The 16,019-nt window shown below is 38.6% G+C and overlaps 1 protein-coding gene across 1 annotated transcript in view; it reads left to right on the top strand.

The window, feature by feature from the left end:
- The window catches only part of Hacl1 (2-hydroxyacyl-CoA lyase 1), a 40,907-nt gene extending 25,396 nt beyond the window's left edge, over nt 1–15,511 (top strand). Inside the window, exons 10-17 of the mRNA XM_042679815.1 lie at nt 2,928–3,033; nt 4,544–4,627; nt 6,191–6,292; nt 7,570–7,724; nt 9,211–9,369; nt 11,303–11,410; nt 13,633–13,819; nt 15,457–15,511. Of these exons, the coding sequence (XP_042535749.1) occupies nt 2,928–3,033; nt 4,544–4,627; nt 6,191–6,292; nt 7,570–7,724; nt 9,211–9,369; nt 11,303–11,410; nt 13,633–13,819; nt 15,457–15,489 (934 nt within the window). The 3' untranslated portion in view covers nt 15,490–15,511. The remainder of the gene's footprint in view (nt 1–2,927; nt 3,034–4,543; nt 4,628–6,190; nt 6,293–7,569; nt 7,725–9,210; nt 9,370–11,302; nt 11,411–13,632; nt 13,820–15,456) is intronic.
- The last annotated feature ends 508 nt before the right edge of the window (nt 15,512–16,019 follow it).

The following is a 16,019-nucleotide window of genomic DNA, read 5'->3' as shown; positions in this document are numbered from 1 at the left end:
CTATATCTGTAGCTCAGGCTGAACATTTCAGATAGTACTATACAACTTTGTCATATTAACTTCGGCTTTCTTTTCTTTTTTTGAGATAGAATCTGAATATGTAGTCTAGGCTGGCCTTGAACTGACTATGTAGCTGAAGATGGCGTTGAGCTCTTAATCATCCTGTCTCAGCCTTCCAAGTACTTGGATTTACAGATGTGTACTGCCATCACTATACTAGGCAAAGGTTTTTGTGTGTTTATGGGTTTGTTTTTTTAACAAAAAAATTACAGATTAATATTCTGTGTATCCTTCTCTTGTGGTCTCCTTTATTCTCTGTAGTTTACCACCATCATGCAGTTGATGTCTTTGTTCTCTTCTATGAGATAAAATGAATTTTGAGCCTTTAAATAATGTCTTATTTGGACTGGGAATGTGGCTGAGTGGTAGAGTGCTTGTCTAGCATTCATGAAGCTCTTGGTTCAATTCCTCAGTATCACATAAGCAGAAAAAGCTGGAAGTGGCAGTGTGGCTCATGTGGTAGAGTGTTAGCCTTGACCAAAAGTAGTTTAGGGACCATGCCCAGGCCTTGAGTTTAAGCCCAGGACTGGCAAAAATTAAAAACAAAAAAAACCTTGTTTACTGCTTAATTGTTGCTTATTTAATACTATCTTATGAGATCATGCTTTTACTTTTAATATATTTGGTAAAATAACCAAATTAACTTTTACATTATTAAGTTTTTAAAGTATTTTAATTTTGATTACAGTTTATCTTCATTCTAGCCACATTTTATGGCACTACAGTATAAGAGAGGCTTGCAGAGAACTATAGTTTGATCAATAATTTAAAGGATGAGTATCAATAAGTTAATTTATCCTGCCTCTTAGAGTTTTTATCAATTAAATATGGTCACCTAGAATAGGTACAGCATATGCAAATACTTTTTGAGTATATACTTGAAATGATAATAGAATTCCTGTGGGAAAAAAAATGTATTTATTACTGGAGAAGACAAACAGAACAAAAAAAAAACCCCTCAAAATATAGGGGAAAAAAGCAGTCAAAAAGCAAAACAGTGAAAAGTAAAACCAAACATAACTGCTAGCAATTATGATGAACTCTCTTGGAAAAAGGCAAAAATATTCAGATTGGATTGATAATAGTAACAGCTATGTGTGTTACAGAAGCCATATCTGAAACAACATGATATAACTTAAAAAAGAAGACTAGGCAAGATCTACAAGGTAGGGGCTGGGAAGTTGGCTCAGTGGTAGAGCTCTTGCCTTGCATGCCTGGGGCCCTGGGTTCGATTCCTCAGCACCACATAAGCACAAAGAAAAAAAAGCTGGAAGTGGCGCTGTGGCTCAAGTGGTAGAGCTCTAGCCTTGAGCTGAAGAGCTGAGGGACAGCGCCCAGGCCCAGAGTTCAGGCCCCATAACCGGACCCCCCCCCAAAAAAAAAAAAGATCTACAAGGTAAACAAAAAGAAAGCAGGTTATCTATAATAATGTCAGTGTGATATCAAAGGAAGAATCATTAGAGATTAGAGATATATTAGAGTCACTTAACTTTTTTTTTTTTGTCAGTTGTGGGCCCTGAACTCTGGGCCTGGGCACTGTTCCTCAAGGTTAGTGCTCTACCTAGGGCTTCATGCATGCAAGGCAACACTCTACTGCTGAGCCACCTTCCCAGCCCCTAGAGTCACTTAACTTATTGGTCAAGATACAACATAGATTGGAAATATAAGACATATAAAACTGTTAGACATTCTTGGTATAATTTTTTTAGCCACTTGGTACATGTTTATTTATTGGGCTTTATATATATACATATATAATATACATATATATATCAACATATATATATGTATATATATATATATATCAATAAGTTAAACAGATAAGCTTCCCGTCCTAATAGAGCTTTACTTCCAGTGGGGTGGGAGTAGGTATTAATACAATAAACAGTCAATAGTCAACCTAGTAAAGATAAAAATATAATCCACATAAGTATATTAAATACTCATAAAGAATGTTATGAGATGCTAAGTACAATTGAATAAAAGGAATTGAATGAAGCAGGGTAGTTGGGCACCAGTGGCTTATGCCTATAATCCTAGCTACTTAGGAGGATGAGACCTGAAGATTGAGGTTTGAAGCTAGCCCAGTCAGGAAAATCTGTGATAGTCTTATCTCTAGTTAGCTAGCAGAAAACCAGAAGTAGAGCTGTGGCTCAAGAGGTAGAGTACTAGCCTTGAGCAAAAAAGCTAAAGGACAGTGCCCAGCCCCTGAGCTCAACTCCTAGTGTACACACACACACACACACACACACAAGCACGCACGCACACGCGCACGCGCACACACACACAAGGAAAGAAAAGAAAAAGGATAAAGTTAGGTAGTGGGTACTGAGAGTGGATGTATACCCATGTGTTTCATTAAAGTGAAGGAATTCTTTGGACACTTATCCAGTTCTCTTTCTCTACTTATGAAAAGTTCTTATTGGAATTCACAGCCATATAATATTACTGCCTGCTAACTATAAGTAAACTTATAGCACCATAGGTAGGCTTCTTGAAATTTTTCACTGTGCAGAGGACCCAAGCTACAATGATCAAGTTACTAGAAACTAATTGGTGATGCCTCACCTGATCTTTTGGGCCAAGTATTGTGGTCCTTGCCTGTAATCCCAGAGTTTATAAGGCTGAGACAGGAAGATTGAGAGATTAAGTCCAGCTTGATATAAAAAGCAAGACCCTGTCTCAAAAACCAAAATAATAACAACAAAAAAGTATTCAGTATGAAGGATCATATTTATTCTGAAAGCTGTTTTGCAAATCTAATGTAAGCTCCAAGTTATTCAGACTACTTTAAAAATTAATTTTAGAATAAATCAAGTAAAAGATATGTCTAGTTTTTGTGTTATATCAGATTTTTTTTTAAATAGGGCTTTGAAATATGCTGATGTGATTGTGTTATTTGGTGCAAGACTAAATTGGATTTTACATTTTGGACTGCCTCCAAGATATCACCCACATGTGAAGTTTATTCAGGTACTCAGAAGAGATTTCAGATCAGAGCTATTTGTGGTTCATTGTTCACCTTCTCAGCTATTTTCACCTCTGCTCTCTTTTTGGCTTTTGTAAAGAACCTCTTCTCTTTTTACAAAAATGAATTTTATAAGCTGTGTAACATAATTACATGTACCAAGGTAAGTTGGCTTTTCAAGCCTATAAAGCATAGCCTGCCACTTCCCACCAGAAAATCTTTCAAAATCAAGTTTCAAATGGTTTGGAAAGCATAATTTGCCTCTTTTTTACAGTTTGAGTGTATTTAAAGATAGAAAAAAGAGGTTTAATAGAGTTGTAAATTTATTTATTTTTTAATATAGAGTGGTAAATTTAGAATGAAGCATTTACCATTGTTAAAGAATGTATCTTTTGTAAGTGTGTGCTGGTCCTAGGGCTTGAACTCAGGATCTTGGTGCTGTCTCTCAGCTTTTGTGCTCAAGGCTAGAGCTCTACCACTTGAACCACAGCCCTGCTTCTGTCTTTTTGTGATTAATTGGAGATAAGTGTCTCATATACTTTCCTGCCCAGGCTGGCTTCAAACTATGATCCTCAGATCTCAGCCTCCTAAGTGGCTAAGATTACAACAATGAGCCTACTTTTCTTTTACATGTAAAACCTTTCACTTTATGGTTAGAAATCTCTACACCACTCTGTTTTCACCTAGGAAACTATCCCAGACCTGCTGAAATCAGAAACTCTGAAGTGGCCTCTTGCAATCTGTGGTTTAACAAGCCCTCTAATATATGCTATATGTTTGAATTTGAGAACCTGTGCTCTAGGTATCTATTCAAAATGTAATTCAGTAGAACCTGGTTAGATTCAAAGTATAACTCAGCAAATCAGTGCATTCCTGTGAGTGTAATGGGCCATACCAAAGTTCCATACAGTGCACTTTACTGTATTTTATTTTTATTACCTTATATTGGTTATACAGAGGGATATCTCATTGTTACATTTCCATTGAGTGTATTTTAAAGTGAAAGAAGATGATAAAGTTCTTTTTACTAGCTGTAATACTCAATATAGTTCTATGAACTTTTGCAAAGGAACGTCTTTAATATCAAATGTTCTTTATCATATGTTTTATATACTCAGTTCTTGTATTCAGCTTTTAACTGATTTCTTGTAAGAGATTTAAAATAAACATCACCAGGCACTGGTGGCTCACACCTATAATCCTAGCTACTCATAAGACTAAAGGATCAAAGTTCAAAGGCAGCCCAGACAGAAAAGTCTGAGAGTCCATATCTCTAATTAGCCAATAAAATGCCAGACTGGAGATATGACTCAAATGGTAGAACATCAGCAAAAGCACAAGGCTCTGAGTTCAAGACACAGTATTGACATATGTAAAAATAAATAAAGAATAAATATGACTGGTCATGGTTGGTACATGCCTGTTGGAGGCTAGCCTATGCTATCTACTTAGACCCTATCTCAAAAAGATTAAAAAAAAATAGATAGGCCTATCCTTCTGCCTTTTCTTTTTTAGGTTGATATCTGTGCAGAAGAATTGGGGAATAATGTAAGGCCTGCAGTGACTTTGCTGGGCAACATAAATGCTGTTACTGAACAGGTAAGAACTTTTTACCTGGGACTTAGCTTATGTTATAATCTTGATTTGTTTGGTGAAAGGTCTGTTGTCCTTTTTGAACAAAATTTATGATAGAGAGCACCTAAATCCAACTTTGGAACTTGGTAAATCCAGCTTGTACACAACTAAATAATTTTAGAAGACACTTAAAAATTTAAATTCATCCACTAGGCAAACTAGGATGTACTATGTAGGATCCAACTATCTGAAAAATTATAACTTTTCAGCCAAGAAATGGTTTACCCACTGAACAAAAGCTTTTTTTTTTTTTAATAATAAAGACCTTTTTTACTTTTCAGACTGTGTAATCAGTGACTTCTCTGGGTTCCTATTAGTTTTACATAATTTCTATATTTCAGTATGACTAATTTGTGACATGATCTTCAGGTGATACTTATAGCTATTCAATATCTAAGATGCAAGTCCTGTTCGTATATGAAATTACTCTGATCATTTGGTCTATCATAGGACTCTTAAGGGATTTGTCAGCCTTCCTGTAAGGGTTCTGTTGAGTACTGGTTCTCCTTGTAGTATCAGAGATTGACACTAAGGTTTAAGAGCCCCTGAGAAGGAGGTAGCACTTCCCTCTGTCCTATAGGAATCCTAACATCTAACAGAAGTCTATACTAACCCAGACAAACGCTTACCATGTTATCTATTTGTCTTCTATCAGTTTTGTTGCACAGAGGAAAAACAGTATGGACGATGTGAAGGGCAGAATAGTAGAACATTATAACTTTAGGAAGAGATTTTTCAGCTACTTTAGAGGCTGAGATCTGGAGGATTTTGATCCAAGGCCAGCCTGGGCAAGAAGTTAACAAAACCCTATCTAAACAAACAAGTGAAATCCAAGGCTGGCCTTGGAAAAAGTACTAGGGATGGGGCTCAATCAAGCCCTGAATTCAGATCCCAGTATTACCAAGAAAGAAAAAGAAAGTTGTTTTATTTTATTTTATTTTTTAAGGTATTAAGGTTTGAACTCAGGGCCTCACACTTACTGTGCTGGCATTCTACCTCTTTTTTTTTCTTCTTGTCGGTTATAGGGCTTGAACTCAGGGCTTGGGCGCTGTCCCTGAGCTCTTTTGCTCCAGGCTAGTGCTCTGCCACTTTAAGCCATAGCTCCATTTCCAGTTTTCTGGTGGTTAATTGGAGATGAGAGTCTCACAGACTTTCCTGCCTGGGCTCTCTTCAAACCTCAATCCTCAGATCTCAGCCTCCTCAGTATCTAGGATTACAAGTGTGAGCCACCAGTGCCCAGCTGCATTCTACCTCTTGAGCCATGCCTCTTGCCCTAGTTTTGCTAGTTGTTTTGGATATAGAATCTAACAGGTTTTCTTTGTTGTTGTTGTTTTGTTTTTTTAACATTGGCTGGTTTTAAACCACAGTTCTCTAGATCTCAGTTTCCTCAGTGGCTCAGTCCTGTTTTCCTAGCCACTCAGGAAACTGAGACACAAAGAGAGATTTTTAAAAGAAAATTTAAATTAATGCAATATAAATTAATGTAGAAAATTTTAAAAATTGTGAGAGTTTTGTTTTTGTTAACAGCTTTTAGAACAATTTGATAAAACACCATGGCAGTATCCTACAGAGACCAAATGGTGGAAGGCTCTGAAGGAGAAAATGGAGAGCAATGAAGCTATATCCAAGGTAATGTGGGACCCACTGAAACTCAGAGACACTTGGGCTGATGAATTACTTGGCTTTGCTATAACATGATATATGCATTCCTAGGAACCATCAATCTGAAAGATCACATGATAATAATCATAAGGCTCAAAAAGGGGTGGTGTTGCAGTCAGATGGGACAGTTGCTACTAAAATCCCTGGTGGCTCTTCTGTCAGCCCTAGAAGGTAGAGCACTGTACCTTGCTGGTTTTCACTCCATTCAAGCTCTCTACAATTATGGATGTGACACAACTAACTCCTTTACTGCCAGTGTGTGGGAGTAGAACTGAATTTTGAGATCGTATTCTATAATCCTAACATTTTCATTTTAAATTTGGAACCATAATATGTTTAGATAAAAATACTGCAGAATAAAATTTTCAATTTTTCTGAGGCAATGTTTTCCTAAGAGTGCTCAAAATGGTTTATTTTTGTTTAACTCAGTGTTTCCCAGTTATGGGACTTAAGGACTTTCCAGAATTTTCCATGTTACTGTTTATCTAGGATCTCTAGGACAAGAGATATTTTCCAGCTTATTTGATTATGTCCTAAACTGGGATCTGGAACACATTATTCTTTTTTTTAAATTTTTTTTATTGTAAAGATACTGTACAGAGGGGTTACAGTTACATGAGTAAGGTAATGAGTACATTTCTTATAGAGCATTGTTACCTCTTCCTTTATTTTCCCCCTAATATCCTTTCCCTCCCCATCTCCCCAACTCCCCCCTCCCCCACACCAAGTTGTGAAGTTCGTTTTCAACATAGTGTCTTGTACATCTCGTTACAATGGGTCATCTTGTAAACTTGTTTCAGCATTTTGTTATTTCCCTTCCCTTCCCCAAATTAGAAAAAATGAATATACAAGATTCAGGGAACCAGAATCAAATACAGTGACAACAGGAGTTATACTATAGGGGGAAGAACATATAAAAGAAACAAAAATCACATAGTACATTAAAAACAACAGTGACAAAGAAAAAAACCTCTTGTGTCCCTATCTTGGCGTTCATTTTGTTTAACATCATTTTCTAAGGTCATATGTACATAGCTTTTGACCTTTTCTGCTTGTCTGATAAGATTACACATTTTTCTTGTATGTCCCCATACATAGGTCAAAGTGTAGCCATGAGTATCTTATAGCTCATAGATGTTGCCCACCTGTTCCCAAATAAGTTTGATAGATAGTAGCTTATTGGCACTGTTTGTTTCCATTGTATCTTAATCTAATTTAGAGCATATTCCTCTCTCCTGTTTTAGGAGTTAGCTTCCAAAAAGTCCCTACCTATGAATTATTACACAGTATTCTACCACATTCAAGAACAGCTACCCAGAGACTGTTTTATAGTAAGTGAAGGAGCAAATACTATGGACATTGGACGTACTGTGCTTCAAAACTATTTTCCTCGTCACAGGTAAGAATTCTAAGAAAGACCCTGGCACCAATAGCTGCTACTATTCCTAGCTAATCAAGAGGCTGAGATCTGAAGATAGCAGCCTGAAGCCCACAAGGGCAGACTTTTTGTTGGTGGTGGTGGTAGGATTTGAACTTAGAGCCTGGGCACTGCCCCTGAGCTCTTTGGCTCAAAGCTAGTGATCTGTTGCTTTGAGTCACACCTCCACGACAGGTTTTGAATGGTTAACAGGAGATAAGAGTCTCATGGGGACTTTTCTTTCTTTTTTTGGGGGGGAGGGTCTGGTCATGGGGCCTGAACTCTGGGCCTGGGCGCTGTCCCTCAGCTCTTCAGCTCAAGGCTAGCGCTCTACCTCTTGAGCCACAACGCCACTTCCGGCTTTTTTCTTTTTGCTTATGTGGTGCTGAGGAATCGAACCCAGGACTTCAGGCATGCAAGGCAAGCGCTCTACCACTGAGCCACCTTCCCAGCTCCTCATGGCTGACTTCAAACCACAATTCTCAGATTTCAGGCTCCTGAGTACAGGCGTGAGCCATCAGCACCTGGCCTCTGAAAGACTTACCTTCAGTAAACCTGCAAAAAAAGAACCCAAAGGGCTGGGAAGGTGGCTCAGTGGTAGAGCACTTGCCTTGCATGCCTGAAGCCCTGGGTTCGATTCCTCAGCACCACATAAGCAAAAAGAAAAAAGCCAGAGGTGGCGCTGTGGCTCAAGTGGTAGAGTGCTAGCCTTGAGCTGAAGAGCTGAGGGACAGCGCTCAGGCCCACAGTTCAGGCCCCACGACCGGACCAAAAAATAAGAACCCAAAAAACTTTACATTGGAGGTATGGCTCAATAGTAGCGCTCCAGATATGAGCAGAAAAAGCTGAGGAAGAGTGTGAGGCTCTAAGTTGAAGCTCTAGTACCAGCCAAAAATAAGATTTCCAAGAAGGAAATTATAATTAATTATATGTAATTTGAAACTACAACAATGCAGATTAAAAAAACATTTGAGGGGTTGGGAAGGTTGCTCAGTGGTAGAGTGCTTGCCTTGCATGCATGAGGCCCTGGGTTTGATTCTTCAGTACCACATAGACAGAAAAAGCCGGAAGTGGTACTGTGACTCAAATGGTAGAGTGATAGCCTTGAACTGAATAGCTGAGGGACAGTGCCCAGGCCCCAGGACCGACCCAAAAAGAAAACATTTGAGGACTGTATGTTCGATGTATAAGTATTCTTAGGTGAAGTTTTATATGCTTAGTATGTCTCTGGTAGCATGTGATAATTTGTATACTTAATGTTCTCTAAATAGACATGAGTTACTGTTTCTTCTCATGTTCCTTGTCTTTGACAATTTAGTTTCTTATACTCTAAATATTTAATGTAGAAGAAAAGGAGCATCTATTTTTTGTTTTTTCTTAAACCATGTAAGTATAACTAGAAAATTTGTGCCAGCCCTACCCTCTGTTTCATGCTCCAGAGTTTTATTTTAGCTTTGTTCCCTAACAGGCTTGATGCTGGCACTTTTGGAATAATGGGTGTTGGTTTGGGATTTGCTATTGCAGCTGCTCTAGTGGCTAAAGATAGAAACCCCAATCAACGGGTCATCTGTGTGGAAGGAGACAGTGCCTTTGGCTTTTCTGGCATGGAGGTGGAAACCATCTGCAGGTAAAACAGAGTCCTTACACATGAGACCTACTTGACTGACATAGTTGCCAGGTGTTCATCATTGCCCGGTGCCTTGTGTATAATATGGTACTGTGTCTTGAGGATCCCAATTTAAGTGACCAGGATTTTTCTCTCCCAAGACAGTATGATCATACTAAAAATCTGCATTTCTGTGGAAAGTAGTTTTGAGATCACTGAAGAAAAGATGTTGAGGCCTAAGAGAAGCTTGTTTTCTGCTTGGAGATGGAGAGCTTAGCCTCTGGGACAAGTGATCCAAATTTAAACACTGGTTCCACCATGTCAGAGCTAAGTGGCACTCATCTCTAAAACAAGCATAGGAATACTTCCTGCCTTGCAGATGGTTGTGAGGACCAAATGAGATCATTAGGTTAACATTTAAGATGCAATTCAGTGAATGTGTGCCATTCATATATCTTGTAGTTGTGAGTATTCTTGGAGAAACTCATGAGTGTGACTCTACTATACAAGTATGAGAGCTTTATCCCCCAGCTATATTTACCTATGGTAAAAAAAAGCATTCTAAGTCAGGGCTCTTATATAGGTCTTTTGATATTTGACATATCAAAGCTTTGAAAGATGTTTTGGATCTTTCAAAGCTTTGATACATAAAACTGTCAAGATGAAGGGTAAGATTGCCTGTTAGAATGTCTCTATTGACAACTAAGTGATATATACCAAAAAGATAATTTATGAGGAAATTAGTCTTCCAGAGAATAGTCACTCCTTTTTAGCATAAAGAACAAATAGTTACCACATTTCTCTTAATTAACAGTGGGCACTGTAGTTTTGTCTGTACCACCTGACCTCAGATATTATGTGTAAAGAAAGCAAGACCCATATTCTTTTCCAGTCACTAATGAGGTTTAATCAGTCTTTTTTTTGTCTTTGCTATAGTGTATAGCAAATTGCTAGATGTTCTTTTTCCTCTACTGATCACACCATGCCATGTGTTTCTGATTACAAGTGCAGTGTTTTGAATGCACATTGAGAATGTTAGTCACTGTGTCTCATGGCATCTAGTAAGGGCTGCTTGTCTGTGAGGGGCTCATTTAAAAGAAATATTACTTCTCAGTGCTCCTAGGAACCATATGGGGTATTAATTAGGAAAGATGTTTTTCGTTTTCTTTTTTTTTGCATTTCAGACAAAATAGATGTGTTTTATTGGCATATGTGTGCATAGGCAGAATTAGTATCAGAATATATTAGAAACTCAGAAAATGAAACACCAAAATAAGCAATAATCCAATTGGTAAATGGACAAGGGATCTGAAAAGACATTTTTCAAATGAAGAAGTACAAACAACTAATAGATGAAAAACTACATGAAAAACTAGTTAACATCTTCACCATCAGGGAAGGTGTTTTTCCTATTAACATCTGGATCTTCAAAAATCAAGATTCAGAAGAGTCCAGCAGTTTGCCCAAGATCCATAGCTAAAAAATGAAATAAGAATACTACCCCCCATTCTTGCATTCTTTTTACCACTACTTAGTGTTTCTGTTTATGATTTGGTATTTTTTACTAGGATGATAAACACATGAGTTTTTAAATTTTCCTCTTCATTTTTATAATATGAAGAGGAAAGATGTCATCTATAAGATGTCATCTATTTTTAAAGTGAAAATTTCAGCCTAAAGAAAACAAATTGCTTTAGATTAAAAATAGTTTCCTGGGCTGGGAAGGTGGCTCAGTGGTAGAGTGCTTGCCTTGAATGCCTGAGGCCCTGGGTTTGATTCCTCAGCACCACATAAGCAAAAAGAAAAAAGCCAGAAGTGGTGCTGTGGCTCAAGTGGTAGAGTGCTAGCCTTGAGCTGAAGGGCTGAGGGACAGTGCCCAGGCCCAGAGTTCAGGGCCCACAACCAGACCCCCCCCAAAAAAATAGTTTCCTCCATATTTTGCTTTCACTTACAGGTACAATTTGCCAATCATACTCTTAGTAGTGAACAATAATGGAATTTACCAAGGTATTAATACAGATACTTGGAAAGAAATGTTAAAATTTCATGATGCAACTACAAGGTGAGTATTTGCTTGGTCTCATTTATTTTAATCTCTGCTTTAAAAGTTTATTGTATCAGGGTGGCATATGCCTCTAATCCCAACTAATTGGGAGGCAGAGACAGAAGGGTAGAGGTTTAAGGCCAATCAAGGCAAAAATTATCAAGACTCTACTAATGTATATAAAATTGAATATGAACAGCATTTTTTACCCATATATAAGAAGAACTAAAAGAAAATGCTATAATAATAATCTAGTTGGGCTGGGAAGGTGGCTCAGTAGTAGTTTTTGCCTCTCATGCATGAGGCCCTGGGTTCAATTCCTCAGCACCACATAACCAGAAAAATAAAGTTGGAAGTGGCACTGTGGCTTAAGTGACAGAGCGCTAGCCTTGAGCTAAAGAGCTGAGGGACAGCGCCCAGGCCCAGAGTTCAAGCCCCACGACCGACCAAAAAACAAAAAAATCCAGTCAATAAATAAGAGATGAATATTGTTTGTTTTGATATTGATTCTTAATAAGCCAGCCCTGTATTCCTGATTCCTCTGATCACATGATCTATGATTAGGTGCTACATAAATAGTTTATATTCAGATAGCCACTGAAAATTCACATCCATAAGTATCTTGTTAATGACAAAGCTTATTGCAAAAGACCCCAAACCTATTATTCCTATACGAGGGAGAAAATATGGTCTTCCTTTCTGTTACTACAAGAATAAATCTTGGTCATCTGATGGCAGAGTCAATCTAAGATAGTGTTATAACTTGCTATGGAGTACAGGACAGATGTAAATGTATGAACCTGAGGTGGTACAGGATACCAACATGTTTGTTTATGCTGCCCTGACTTCGAGTATTGTATCATTGCTATTTTTCTGTAACCATTCTTTTTTTTTTTTTACTCATATAGTTGAAAGTGTAGGCTGTACTGTATAGTGTAGTAGCCACTAGGGCTGAGAAGGTGGCTCAGTGGTAGAGTGCTTGCCTTGCATGCATGAGGCCCTGTGTTCGATTCCTCAGCACCACATAAGCAAAAAGAAAAAAGCCGGAAGCGGCGCTGTGGCTCAAGTGTTAGAGCGCTAGCCTTGAGCTGAAGAGCTGAGGGACAGCGCCCAGGCCCAGAGTTCAGGCCCCACGACCGGAACCCCCCCCCCCCCCAAAAAAAAGTAGCCACTAGTCACATGTTACAGCATAAATTTAATTAACATTAAATGAAATTAAAAGTTGAGCTGCTCAGTTTAATTGTATTTCAGTCACTCATGGCCAGTGGCTACCATATTGGCTATAAAACATTTCCATCATCACTGAAAATTCTGTTGGACTCAATTAAAAATGTAGAAAGCTAGATATAGTAGTATACCCTCATAGTCCCAGATACTCAGAAAAATATAGAATAAATTTTTTTGTTACATTAGACTTTTCATTATCATGATAAATACTTTTAAGAAACAGTTTATGGGAGGAAATATTCCTCTCTCTCTCTCTCACTCTCTCTCTCTTTTTCTCTCTTTTGGTCAGTTTTGGGGCTTGAACTCTGGGCCTGAGTGCTGTCCCTCAGCTCTTCAGCTCAATGTGAGTGCTCTACCATTTGAGCTGTGCACCACTTCTGGTTTTCTGATGGTTAATTGGAGATAAAGTTTCACAGATGTTCCTGCCCAGTCTGGTTTTGAACTGTGATCCTCAGATCTCAGCCTCCTGAGTAGCTAGGATTACAGGCATGAGCCACCAGTGCCTGCTGAGGAAATGTTTATTTTGTCACAGTTTCAGAGATTTTTTAGTTCACGGTAGACTGATTCTATTACTTTTGGCCTAAGGAAAAGTTGCACATCATGGCAGAGTATAAGGTGCAACAAAGGAGCTCTCCTCATGGCAGTCAGGAAACACAGCAAAGCAGTAACAGGAAGGGGCGAGGGCAAGTTATAGCTCCCAAAGACTCACTTTCAGTGATTTACTTTCTCCAACCAGGCCCTATCTTCCACAGTCACCTTCTAATAGTTTGTCCAGATTTTGGATCCAGTCACCTCCCCAAACCCCTATCTCTGAACACTGCTCACAGCAAGGACTAAGCTTTTAATATATTAGCCTTTTAAGGGAATGTTTGATAATCAAACCATATCATTCGTGTACTGACATCTCAGTTTAACTACTGGAGGTAAAAGTATGTCTTTCAGCTCAGCTTAAAGTTTGTCACAAACTATTTCATAGAATGATTTTTTTCACTGATTCATGATTTTCTTTTCAGGGCTCCTCCAGTGTGTCTCTTGCCAAATGCACATTATGAACAGGTCATGACTGCATTTGGAGGCAAAGGGTATTTTGTACAAACACCAGAAGACCTCCAAAAATCCCTGAGACAGACCCTGGCCAACACAACTGAACCCTCTCTTATCAACATCATGATTGAACCACAAAGCACACGGAAGGCCCAGGTAAATGCACTTGTTATGAAGAAAGTAAAAATTCATTTTCTCTCTCCCTGTTCTTCTCCAGAAAGGAACACTCTCCACAGTTCTTTCTAAGCCATTTCCAAGTTTGATAATTTCATGTCTTATTCACTGAATAAGGTAAGATTCTGGCAGGTGTTCTGTGTGAGAGAGAGTGTGCCAAGCAAAACTAGACTTACACTTCAGTGGGAGAGCTTACAGTTCAGTAGGGAGTAGGACAGTCCAGTGACCTCATGATTGAATAGTGCATGACAGTGTAAGGTAACTGCCCAGAAAGAACCAGTTCTAACAACAAACAGAACACTAAAGAATCTAATTTTAATCATTTTGTTGTTGCAAAGTTATTACCTAAACATGGAGATATTACAGTGATCCCTTACCTATTATGGGAATTATATTCTAGAGACCCCTGTAATAGGTGAAAATCCACAAAGTAGCAGCTTCAGATACTTGTCCCTCACTATATTGTGGTTCACTTATTGCTACTTTGTGGATTGTCACCTATCATGGGGTTCTCTGGAATGTAACTCCTGTGATAAGTGAGGAATCACTATTTCCCACAAATACATATATATTTTTAAAACTACGATATAGTGAAGCAGCAATATAGCAAAGGACAACTGTAGTTCTAGAGTTACTGAACAGTAGTCATACAGGTTACTATTCCTTGTGACTCTTACAAGCATTTTTTTTTTGTTGCTGTTGTTGGTTGTGGGACTTGAACTCTGGGCTTGGGCGCTGCCCTTGTGCTCTTTAGCACAAGGCAAGCCCTCTGCCTCCTGAGCCACAGCACCACTTCTGGTTTTCTAGTGGTTTATTGGAGATAAGAGTCTCACAGACTTTCCTGCCCGGGCTGGCTTTGAACCATGATCCTCAGATCTCAGCCTCCTGAGTAGCTAGGATTACAGGCTTGAGCCAACCGCGCCTGGCTACAAACATTCTTTTAACTAAAACAATTGCTGTACCAGGAAATTCTTAGTGATGGGTGCATTATTTATTTGGAACAAGTTCAGATAAGTTGCTTCTATTCTAAATTAATGGGGGAAAGGGGATTGATGGTAGGGGAGTGCTGAGAAAAGAAATATATGTGTTTTTAGTACAGTATATAATCTTTCAGTGTTAGCAGTTTTACAGTCTTAGTTCCTAATTCTAGCTTGCTTTAGATTCCTGTATCACAAGTCTTACGCTAGCCTGCCTCAGTTCTGTGATTGTTCTTATATTTCCTGCATTTAGCCACTTGAATATTATTTTCATTCCAGTAGAATTTTACATATACTACAGGCCACATGTGTAGGGTGCAATTGGTGCTTGTAAAAGCTTTTATACACACTTCTTTCTACTCTCAGACTTGAAAGCTCAAACCTCTGTGGGCTTCCATTATCTCCTCTCTCCATTTGAGTTCATTTCTGTTTCTGTCAGACTCTATTGTCTTTTGTGGCCTGATTACTGTTAGTGGAAGAGGTCCCAGAAAGCCATTTTAGGTTGTTTCACAACGCAAGGCAGGATAAAGTTTATCAATTTTAGCTCTGTTTTTACTAGGCCAAAGGCAAATCATTTTATTATCATTGTATAGTTCAGTACATTTGCTCTTTCTGACTGAATGCTATCTTTTCTTTCTCTAGGAATTCCACTGGCTCACTCGCTCTAATATGTAAATAAAGATGTCAGTTGATGGTCTTTGAGTTTTTCTTTCTTTCTTTTTTTTTTTTTTCCTGTTGTGGGACCTGAACTCTGGGCCTGGGCGCTGTCCCTCAGTTCTTCAGCTCAAGGCTAGCGCTCTACCACTTGAGCCACAGCGCCACTTCCAGCTTTTTCTTTTTGCTTATGTGGTGCTGTGGAATCGAACCCAGGGCCTCAGGCATGCAAGGCAAGCGCTCTACCACTGAGCCACCTTCCCAGCCCTGAGTTTTTTCTTTCTTACAAAGTGGAATTTTATTTTCTGCAGCATAAGTACACTAATATTAAAATTGTACAAAAACTTTATGAAGTATATTTTATAGTAAAGGAATGGATTAAAAACTGAAGACACTATTATCCTCAGAGGTTAATATGCTTTTAAAGGCTTGACATTAACCTGTGGCACTGTTAGTGATGATGGAACCATCTGAAAAATGTTGGCCCTTCCTCCTACATCTTACTCAGTCTGCCACCCTAGACCTTCGGCAAAACCAAAACTGCCTTTCCC

The sequence above is a fragment of the Dipodomys spectabilis genome, unplaced genomic scaffold, assembly GCF_019054845.1.
Source record: "Dipodomys spectabilis isolate Male_0828 unplaced genomic scaffold, ASM1905484v1 ptg000054l, whole genome shotgun sequence".
Classification (NCBI taxonomy): domain Eukaryota; kingdom Metazoa; phylum Chordata; class Mammalia; order Rodentia; family Heteromyidae; genus Dipodomys; species Dipodomys spectabilis.
Note: the sequence above shows the minus strand (reverse complement) of the source record. Positions and strands in the feature narration are given on the sequence as shown.